Source organism: Mus pahari, chromosome 6, assembly GCF_900095145.1.
Source record: "Mus pahari chromosome 6, PAHARI_EIJ_v1.1, whole genome shotgun sequence".
Classification (NCBI taxonomy): Eukaryota; Metazoa; Chordata; class Mammalia; order Rodentia; family Muridae; genus Mus; species Mus pahari.
The window spans coordinates 105,943,565-105,954,285 of record NC_034595.1 but is presented as its reverse complement, the minus strand read 5'-3'; the positions used below and the strand labels follow the sequence as shown (position 1 = coordinate 105,954,285).

Below are 10,721 nucleotides of genomic sequence, written 5' to 3'. Positions count from 1 at the left end.
AAAAAAAAAAAAAAAAAAAAAAAAAAGACAGGTGACCTTGGCTATTGGGATCCCTTAGGACCTGGCCTCTTGTCTGCTGGAGGTTTTATATTCAGCCAGGCCTCCTGTTGGCCACTGGCAGTGTCCCGAGAGCAAGAACCAATGGAGATGGGTTTAAGTAGTGACTGGGAACCCTAGTTATAGGGTGACCTTGAGACATTAGCAACACAGACAAGAACTGACCCAGGAGTCTGGATGGACCAGAAAAATGGATGAGGATTCTAGAGCTGTCTGGGAACTACTTCAGAGGAAGGGAAGGAGCCTAAGGAAGAGTAGGGTGGAGAATAGTAAGGGGACCTGGACAGGCGGATACCATCCCTCTGACACTCTGGCCCTCAAGGATGCTGTTCTAGCTTCTGCTCTGGCTAGTGGTGTAACTGCCATACACATCACAACAAACTATGCTGTCTTCCACTCTGTCTTCCCACTGGCAGGGAAATGAAGACACCAGGTTACATCATGCCTTGGGCCGGAACAGGAAAACTGCAGGCCCTACTGCAGTGCCCAGCATTCAGCAGCTATAGGAAGGGAGGCACATCTGCTAAACTAAATGACTGCTTGGGTAGGTTTTGCTTTATCTGGCAGTACGGAAGTTAAGGCCTGAGACCAGACTATGGTTCTGTCTATAATAAGTGTGTGTGAGAGGAGCGAACTGGCTGGAGGGAGATGTGGCATTTGGTTCCCTGACAGGTGAGGTAGGTGGCAAGCATGGAGGTGATAACCAGGGCGAAGTCTTTGGTGTGACAGGATACAAGGGCACTGGTAGGAAGCTAGGGTTGAGACAGGAGACTGCCAGAGGCAACAACAAGGACAGTACAGACTGTTATGTGGCCAGTGCTGTAGTGAGGTGATGTGCTCACTCTAGGACCAAACCCTAAGATCTTGCCTTTCTGTTAGGGCTGCTGGATGGTGATGAACAGGGCCCTCTGCTGGCAGGGATGAATGGGAAAGGCCAGACTCTGGGCTAGAACCTGCACTCCACACCCTCTTCTCCAAACAGTGAAATGGACATAGCCACAGGCCCTCTACTGAGGGCCAGACCAAAGTCCACTCAGTCATGTGCCCAAGTCTGCTGTCCCATCTTCAGTTTGTGGAAACTGGATTTCCCTGGGCTTTTTTGGAAAATACAACTGAACAAACTCCGCTCTTTCCCAAGTATAGAATTTCTATTGCAACTTGGAAGCAGAACACTTGGCTGTGATCATGTCAGCATGGGTCCCCAAGTACGCTGCTCAGAGGATCCCAGCCTGGATAACGGTCCCCTTGGCATGGCTACTTACGTAAGTGATCCCTGCTAGTCTCTTGGCCAGGTGGTAGAAGGTACCATGAATATAAAACCAAGCCACATGGAACCGATGGAGGCAGGCGAAGCCCTGTCTCAGAATAAAGACTGCCCGCTGGAGGGCCTTCCTCTGTTGTTCAGTCAGGGTGGCTGCGTGGTGACGCACCCAGCGCCGTGCTCCTGATCGGCCGCGTCCTCCAGGTAGCAGACTGCCCTGTGAAGCCCGGGGACCGTCGCCATCAGCTTGCAGCTCCTGCTCCAGGGGCAGCAGTGCTTTGTCTAGCAGGTAGGGCAAGACAGTGTGTAGTGCAACCAGCACTCCACGGCGGAGCCTGGAGGGCACACGCTGCCGGGATGGGTCTACTTGGATGATCCCCACGTACTCCTCTCCAAGGGTCTGGTAGCCTGAGGATTAACACACAATGATGAGGGTCCAGGGACAAGCTTACAGGCCAGCCTGTGGCCCCCCAGCCCCACTAGTCACCCTGAGACCTGAGGATTAATACACAATGATGAGGGTCCAGGGACAAGCTTCCGGGCCAGCCTGTGGCCCCCCCAGGCCCCCAACACCCTGAGACCTAGCCAAAGCCAGCACAATTTCTTGTTAAACCCACTGTGGCCTTGCTGTGATTTCGCCATGTCACAGAGTCGGCCACTCTGGAATAACCCTTGCCTTGCATCCCCTGTTGGTTCCTGCTCCTTTAAGTCTTTATTCTGTTTCCCAGTCCTTCCTCTGCTGAACTCCTACCCCCTGTCCAAGGGATGGGATCCAATCTTGTGGCATTCTGCCTTCTAGATGATGGCTCAGTCCTAAGTATCAGGTATATATACTTAACCTGACACTGTCACATGGAGTCAGGTTAAAAAGCCCCCACGCCTACCCATGGCTTGCAGCTAGCTTCTAGTACTCCACCCTGCAGAAAGTGGAGCCTGACTTCCTGTTCCTGAGGCCAGACCTGTGGTGTACCTTGTGTTCTCTCCATGTGTCTCACCATGACTCTGCTCGTAGGCCATAGCAACCTCTGCCCCCCACATGATAGCCTCTTCCTTTGTATCTTGCAATGCCTCACACCCCATAAAAAGGAAAAGCCCATCCTGCCGAGAGAGGCTGAGAGAGAGAGAATCTGGGGCAGTGCCCCGTCTGGCCAGTGTCTTCCTTCCAGGAGTCGAATGCAGGTGATTTCCAGGAGCCTTCGCCATCCCCTCCAAACCTGGGTGGGTTGTGGGCCCCTCAGTGCCCAGGGCCTGCCAAGCACAGCTACCTGCAATTGTGGTGAGGCCAAAGTAGGCTATGTCAGAGAGCAACTCGATCTCTTTCCTCCATTCCAGCCATTTCTTTGCACCTGAAAGAAGAAAAAGATTAGCTCTGGAGAGGTGAAGTGGTTCACTTAAGATCACTCCCAGCCGGGAGTGGTGGCACATGCCTTTAATCCCAGCACTTGGGAGGCAGAGACAGGCAGATTTCTGAGTTCGAGGCCAGACTGACCGGAGCGAGTTCCAGGACAGCCAGGGCTACACAGAGAAACCCTGTCTCGAAAAAAACAAAAACCAAAAAGGATCACTTCCCCAACTCCCAGGGGGCAGGTAAAGTCCAAAGCAAGTCCCTCCTAAGACGACCCTCAACAACTAGTCCCTCCCTTCACCTCCTCTGCTGCCCTTGATGACCGGAATGTCTCCGAGACGAAGACCACCTCCTAAGAACCCCCCAACTGTAACTGTCTTGAGTCAGGTATTGTCCTAGAGCCACGGAGCCCAGGAAAGTCTAGGTAGTGCTGACAACGTAAGCCAGAGGCGACCTGTTTAGTGTCAAACCTCGACTCTCTGAGATCCCATATCCCTCCCTGCCTGTGAGATCCACGTGTCTACCTATGAGAGTAATAATGTTAGGTCCAACCTGTAGGGGCGTTTGGAGAATAAATCGGCAAATGCTCGAAAAACTTTTAAAGCAGAGACCTGCAATGTGTTCAGCAGTGTGTACGTCTGTTTTGATCCCCGCTTTCCAAGCAAGCTTTGGAGCTGCCGCCTGTCTGGGTGCCCGGAACGCTCACCCGCTAGGCTGTGCAGCGCTTCACCCGCCGCGCTCCGCAGGCCTCCCAGGTAGTACTCGTCCTTCTGCGCTGCCCGGATCACTTCAGGGGGACCCGCCCGCGCCATGGCCCGAATCGGAGAGTTCGCACCGCGCCGGCGCACCTCGTAGGCGGGGCCTGTGACGCTCGACGTGCCTCTGTCGAGGGGCGGAGGCTGCGAACACCACGCGGGCGAAGGCGGAGCCTAGGCGTGACTTCCGTGGAGGCTGGGTCGTGGGCGGGGCCACGACAGAGGGGTGGGGCTATCCGGGGAGGGGTGTGGTCTGTGCTTGGAGTGCTTGGAGGGGCGAGCGGCCCTGTGAAGTGGCGAGTACTGACAGGGAGGAGGTGGGTACCTAGAGGTCCCCCGAGAGAGCTCAGCCTCGCAGATGTGTTTTTGACCTGATTCAGGTCGTTTTCTGGCAGGAGGTACGTGTCTCTGGGACTGCAAAAGTGGACCTGTTGGGATAGCCACGTGATCCCAACGACTACTGAAGTCCCCAGCTCCCGTTTGGAGTTCCTCCCGCTGCCTATGCCCTGGATTCCTCAGCTTGGGTTGGGCAGAGGCATGAACTACTGGCCAAATCAAATGTGACAGTTTGAAATGCAGATTCTTTGAAGGCCCAAGGCTGCTTGTGCTGGAAGACTTTTCAAACTCAGAAGCGCATTTCTAGCATAACCATGGGGTATGGCCTGTTCTAACTGTTCCCTCCTGGACTGCTCCTTACACATGACTGCATTTTTGCATTCTCTTCTCTCAGTCATAGGGAGGGAACAAGACCAGAAACACTATTCAAGTGTCTGTTGTTCTCAGGGATACAGCCTAAGTGTCTCTCTCCGTGGGCTCAAATCCTAGGCACAGACTCCATCTCAACTGTTGACCGGTGCCTTGACCCTCAAGTTCCTCCTTTGTGGGCTGCCGATATAAGACACAACTAGCCACCTCTCAAGAATCCTCTCAAGGATTCTTCCTAAGGGACAAAACCCAGGATGACCAGCAGGTGGAGCAATCAGCCCATCTTTTCTCCTAGCTTGGGGCGCTAGAGATTGTTAACCCAAACAGATCCTGCACAGATCGGGGGAAACAAGAGGCTTTTCAGCGAGGAGAGAAAGTGGAAGGGCAAGATGAATAGTGACATCATTGTAGATCAGTTCTCTGGATTCTCGGATGACCGTGTGTCCTGGAGTCCCCCTTTGCTTCAGGGTTTCAGGGTTCCAGAACTCTGCGGTGGAGGTAGAGTGAGAGCTCTTGCTTACGGAAGGGGCACACACCCCTTGCCACCTCCCTTTGACCACCTCTTGCCTGAAGCACAAGGATCCTGAGCCTGAGCCTTGTGACTTTCTCCTTGTAAACTTTTCCCCCTGCTTCGAGGATGGAGGACAGAAAGGCCAGGCTCCTGAGGGTTTCGGGGAAGGCACCAGAGGTGTGTCAGAGTGCTCGACAGTTCTCGTCCTGGTCTTGACTCTTGAATATCCACCTCCTGGTCTGCTTGAGGGCCATCCCAATCTGTGAGACAACCATAATTCCCTCTTGTCGATTGTAGTCCCCCGGGGACACTGCACTGGAGCTGGGCTGGGCTTTGACTCCTCCTCTTGGGGCCCTCACTAACTCTGTGAGGGCCAAGGTGTGGCCTGCACTTTCCTTCACTTGGTGGGCCTCGGGTTTCTGATCTATAGACCAGGAATAATGACAATAACTAGTTGGTGTTTATTGAGAGGCCACCATGCCAGCGCTGGTCACACGGATTGTGTGGGCCCACATAGAGATGCAGGTTGGTAGTAGATCTGGGACAAGATGGAATTCTGCGTCTCTTCTGGAGCAAAGGTCAGCCACCCTAGAGGCAGGGTTTACAGTTTTGTCCCTCCACAGCAACTACTTTGTTTGTTTGTTTGTTTGTTTGTTTGTTTTTCGAGACAGGGTTTCTCTGTGTAGCTTTAGATGTCCTGGAACTCGCTCTGTGACCAGGCTGGCCTCGAACTCAGAAATCTGCCTGTCTCTGCCTAAATCTGACAGGTTCTGGGAGGCCTGCCCCACCACCCGGGGCATGGAATGCTAGGCTTCCTTAAGTTTCTCATTGCACCCTTTAACTGCAGAGAGATAGAGGACTGGGCAATGACCCGCCCAGGAGTAGCTCACGCACAGGGACATGACTGTTAGGGTGGGGCCTGCCCTAGGCGGGAGGCCCCTCTACAGGAGCCACAAACCTGGAAAACAGGTTCCTCCGCCCAGGGCGGGCAGGCTGGAAGCTCAGAGCACCCCACAGCCAGCTGCTCTGGTTGCTGCAGATTGGAGCCCTGGAGGTACTGTGGGCACCCAGAAAGGGTGGGGGTACTGGGAGGGAGTGTGAGTCCCCAGAACGGAGCCTGGGAGGCTCTGTCTGGTAAGCAGAGATCTCTGGGAGCCTCCCCTCTTCCACTGCAGGCTTGCTAGTGAGGGTAGGGCTGGGGCAGGAAGCTAAGCCCTTTTTGAAGGCTGTGTGCCCTGGGAAGGGACCCTGAGCAGTTCTGGGGGCACAGGCAGGCGGCTGGGATACCGCCATTAGCCAGAACCCAGAGTAGGAGGTGTTGTGTCTCTGCGTTGGCCCTGGAGACGAAAGAAAAAAAACAAAAGAAAGAAAAGAAAAAAGAAAAAGAGAAAAAAAGAAAAATCGGATTCCCAGTACTGAGCCACTGTGAGGCTCTGGGCCTTTCTCCATTCTCAGAACTTGGAGCTGGGACTGAAATAGAGCCCTGGGGCTAGGAAGAAGGAACCTGGTCCTTCGCTCAGGTTAGAGGTCGGCATAGGATTGAACCCAGAGCTGTTTGGTCCCACTCGAGTACAGCTCTTTGTCTGCCGATGGAATGGGTGGTCTAGCATTGGGCAGCAAGACCTTACTGGTGGAAGGGAGGGGTCTTCACACTGTGGCCATCATCCTGCACTGTGCCAAATAATAAGGGACTGACACAAAAGGTCCCCAGGGAGTGGAGATCTGGAAAGGCTTTTCCAGAGGAGGAAGGGGCCTCTGTCCTGGAGGACACAGGCACATAGACAAGTTGTAACAGCCGGGAGACAGGCTGGCTTTCTAGCCCCCGCCTGTAGGATGGAGACCAGGAGGGCTGGTCACTCTAAGACACTATGGGATGTACTACCCTAAAGAGTGATCTCTGGCCAGTGAGGCCTGAGGGAATCTAGGCTGGGAGCAGAATGGGCTTGGAAGGTCAGGGCCTCTTAGGCTCTTCCTCTACAGGGCTAGGGACAGTGTAACTAGCTGTTGGAGGCCTGGGCTTAGAGGCTTTCCTTACCCAGTAGCCTCCTAATATAGAGACTAGAATCTGGAGCAGGAGGCACTGGGGGGAATGGGTAGGGCAGGTGCCTGCACTTCAGGTATGGCTTCTGTCTTCATGTTTCCTAAGCCTCACCTCTGTCTGTCAAACAGGAGGATGGAGGTTTTTACCACCTGTACCATTCAGGAGAATAAGCGTGGGTCGCCTCCTGGCTCGGGGTCAGCTGGGAGGTGGTGGATGAGTAGTAACGGCCTTAAAATCAGGCAGGGATCTGCCAGCCATTATCAGCGTGGATCCTAGGAGGCAAGGCTGGGATCCGGAATACTTCTGTGTCCACCTCTGCTCCAAGCCAGGGCCTATCTGAGAGCTTGTCACATGCAGAGAGCAAGACAAGCAAGAAGGCTTGTGGTTGGACGAGGAGGAGAGAACTCAGTTCTCTGATGGTCCCTGAGCTTCCAGAGAGATGCTGTGGAAGGCTTTCTTGGCCTTAGATGTGAGAGTCAAGAGTGGCCAAGGCTGGTGGGCAGACACTGTGGGATGCGATGGCCTTGACGGAGCTCTTTCTGGACAGATAGGAGACTCTGGGCCCACAGAGTGTAGTTGAGGTTAGCCACAGGGATTCCTCTGAGAGCAGAGTGGCTTAGACCCAATGTAGGCAGAAGCTGTCTCCTTGGGTCTGTTAGAGGTCAGAATCACAAGAAAAGCTTATCAATGTGAGCACTGTGCCCCTCAGATGGGTTCAGTGGCTCTGGGACCTTTATGTCCATAGTGTGCTATAGCAAGAGGGCTTTGGAGGTCACAGCCTCCAAAAGACCAGGTCTCTGTCGATGCCCCTTGTCCATGTTCCCGGTTCTCGGAGCAGTTCTGTATGGTGCTTGTCCTTGTCAACCCCTGCTATTCTGTGATGGAGTCTTCAAGGATCCTCAGTTCCACTGAGAATCTGGTATTCAGTGTCCCTATGGGCAGTCAAGGGACCTGAGAAGCTGTTGCTCAGTGCAGGATTCTCTGTAAAAATAAACATTGCTCCAATTCTTAGGAGCTACATGCTGGGTCTTCCTAAAGCTGGGCTTTCCATGTTCTTAGGATTGTCCTTGGACCCTGTTAAAACATCCGTTTACTTTGCCATGTCTTAGTAGGAATGCCCCTGTGTAACTCATTGTGTATGTCTCTAGGGGCTCTGCCTGTCTTCTGGGGGTGGGGGAACTTTTCAGACATCGTCTTGACAAAGAGGCGAAAGACCAGCGATCAGCCATTAGCATCCAAGGGTAGGCTCTGGAGTGTTGCCTCCCCTGGAACAGTTGCTCCTAAGGATGCTAGGGCAGAGATGCCCAACTGCCTGTGGCCCTTAGTCTCAGCTGAGTCCCCTCGGGAGATGGGGACTGGATACGGGGAAAGAAGAGCTTAGCCAGTCCTGAGGACACAGCATGGGTCTGGCCTCTGTTCTTGCTGCCCTTGTGACTCTACACTTGGGATTCCATCTAGGCTTCCAAGAAGCAAGCCTAGAAGGCAAGGTCTAGGAGGGACTGCAAGTGCTGAACGCAGCCCCTTCCGCTCTATCTCTGAGAATCTTGGATCTGATTTACTTAGATCTGTCTTGCAACTCAGAGACAGGGCTCACTAAGTTTATGACTCTGTCTCCATCCCATGCAGAGAGAGGGCCAGAGACTGGATTTGCCTCCCCCCCCCCCGCCCCCCGATGTGGTCTTCTATTTCAAGAACACGTACAAGGTCACGATAGCCTTTTCCTTGTCTATGTTTCTGACAAATTCTGAAAGAGGTGCCCTGGGGGCCGGGGAAGGACCTGAATGAGATTCCAGAGTGTGACTTCACGGAAAGGCACTGTCACTCATCAGGCCTGGCTTCATTGCTTCCCAAGGAGAGAGGACACTGCCTGTGACCTTCCGTGGAAGGCATGCTCTGCACCTTACTTTAAAGATGGGAAAACCTAGGCTCTGGGATTTTCCTAGCCACACAGGGAAGGCTTCAGGCTGAGCTCTGACTCAGGGACTGCACCTCTCCAAGTCTGTTCTTCGGGCTGCAGGTAGGAGGAATGTGGGAGCCATCAAAGCACTACCGGGGCGCCTCTCCTGACTGGTTGAGGCCAGTAGATTGAGCTCTGTAGCTGTTTAGCACATTGGTGCCCTACCCTCTTCCCCCAGGACCTGTCTGAAGAACCAGACTTGAGTAGGCAAGGTATTGTTCTGTTGTGACTATTTTACATAAATATTATCGGGGTACAAAGGGTTTCATCTTCGGACTCCTTTGCATTAATTGCTAGGGACCCCAAAGAGCATTTGCTTCGAAGGGTTTATGTCTAGGGGTGTGTTGGAGTCTGCGAGGACCAGCTTGTACGAGTCAGCTGTTAAATCTCCAGTAATTCTGTGAGCCGGATGTTGAACACAGCCATTATTAAAATCAAATTAAACTAATTACATATGTAAGACATATAAATTACATAAAACACAAAGGTAATAAACACTTAAAGCATATCACTTCCTAATTACACCCTACTGTTATCTCGGCTCTTGTCTAGATGGGATTTGATGGTGTCTAATGTAGTGGGGACGCTACAACACGTCTGTCTCTCCCAGCCCCATGCCCAGGTGATGGCACCATCAGTAACTTGAAATCAACTCCGGAAGAAATATTTTCATCATGGAAATGGTCAGATGTCACACTTCCTGGGACTTATTGCTAAATATTGGCCAGCATATTCTAGTTCTGCCATTTGACACAAACCACACACACACACACACACACACACACTATATATATATATATGTATATATATATATATATACATATATATATATATATATATGCATACATTGGTACATGTATACCCATATTCCAACACAACTTCCCCTACACTCCCCCACAAAGCGGTCAAGTATGGTGGCACACTCCTTTAATCCCATCACTTAGGGGTAGTGGGGAGGCAAAGACAGGCACAGATTTACAGGTTGGAGGCCAATCTGGTCTACATAAAAAGTTCCAAGTCAGCCAGGGCTACACAGTGAAACCCTGTGTCTCAAAACAGCCCTCAAAATGATCATTTAAGAATTTTTATTTATAAAGTCTCATTGAAAATAACAACGGCAAACCCACTCTATGTAAATATAAATAACATGACAAATTCTTCTTGTTTAAGGCAAAAAAAAAAAAAAAATGCCAAAAGAGTGACATGTTTTGCAGCTTTGTAAATCTTACCACTGTCTGTCATATGAAGGAAGGCTGGATCTGCCTATCTGCTTCTCCATCCCATCTGTCACCGTGTGTTGTTTTGGTTGACGGAGCTAAAGAATCCTGGCCTCACAGAGATGTACTTCCTCTCTCATAACTGTGGGTGTTCTGCCTGGATGCTGTGCTCAGAATACTCCATGGCTTCTTAAAGGTGGGGCCGCAGTGTATGGAGCTGAGGCACGTGGGGGCTAGGGCCGTGTCACTACACTGACCCGCCTTGGTGTCCTGTACGTTGAATGGGCCTTTTTCCATGCGTGTGTCGGAATGTATGTCTGGTCCCCTGGGAGAGTCCAGCTCCCTGAATTATGGAGATTTCCCCCACTGTTGACACATTTCATGATGTTACGAAGCTCTTGATAGTGTCGCTGCTGCCCTGGTGGTGTTTGGGGGCGCTGACTGGCTCACAGCGGTAGATATGGGTTGTACAAAGTGCTAATTTTCACTTAATTTTGAATTCTATTATTGGCGAGAGAGCCTGCGGATTCCATTTTTTTGAGTGGCAAGCTTACTTTGTTCTTTAATTTGTGATGCGGTTCTGTTATGTTGCACAGGCTGACCTCGATTGCCCGGCTCAGGTCTGTTTCCAGCCCTTACTTCTCTTTTGAGAAAACATCTGTCAGATGCCCCCACTGTTGAGCCCTGGCTCATCTGACAGCTGCCTTTCAGATACAGCAATGTTCCAAGAAGCACAGTACTTTATCTCAGAGCTCCATCCTTTTCTGGAACATCCCACCCCCTTGTGCCCAGTGGGAGTCCATGGTTGATGTTTGGTGTGAGCCCTCGATCACACCCCGCCCCCTTGCCCAGTGGGAGTCCATGGTTGATGT

The 10,721-nt window shown here is 52.0% G+C and overlaps 1 protein-coding gene across 1 annotated transcript; it reads right to left on the bottom strand.

Annotated features, from left to right (window-relative positions):
• Positions 1–37: 37 nt before the first annotated feature.
• Positions 38–3,496, bottom strand: Pex10 (peroxisomal biogenesis factor 10). The gene is made up of 3 exons (XM_029540035.1): positions 3,370–3,496; positions 2,584–2,664; positions 38–1,726 (listed from the first exon to the last, which is right to left on the bottom strand). The coding sequence occupies exons 1-3, from the start codon at positions 3,473–3,475 to the stop codon at positions 1,272–1,274; spliced, it is 642 nt and encodes a 213-aa protein (XP_029395895.1). The 5' UTR covers positions 3,476–3,496; the 3' UTR covers positions 38–1,271.
• Positions 3,497–10,721: the final 7,225 nt, after the last annotated feature.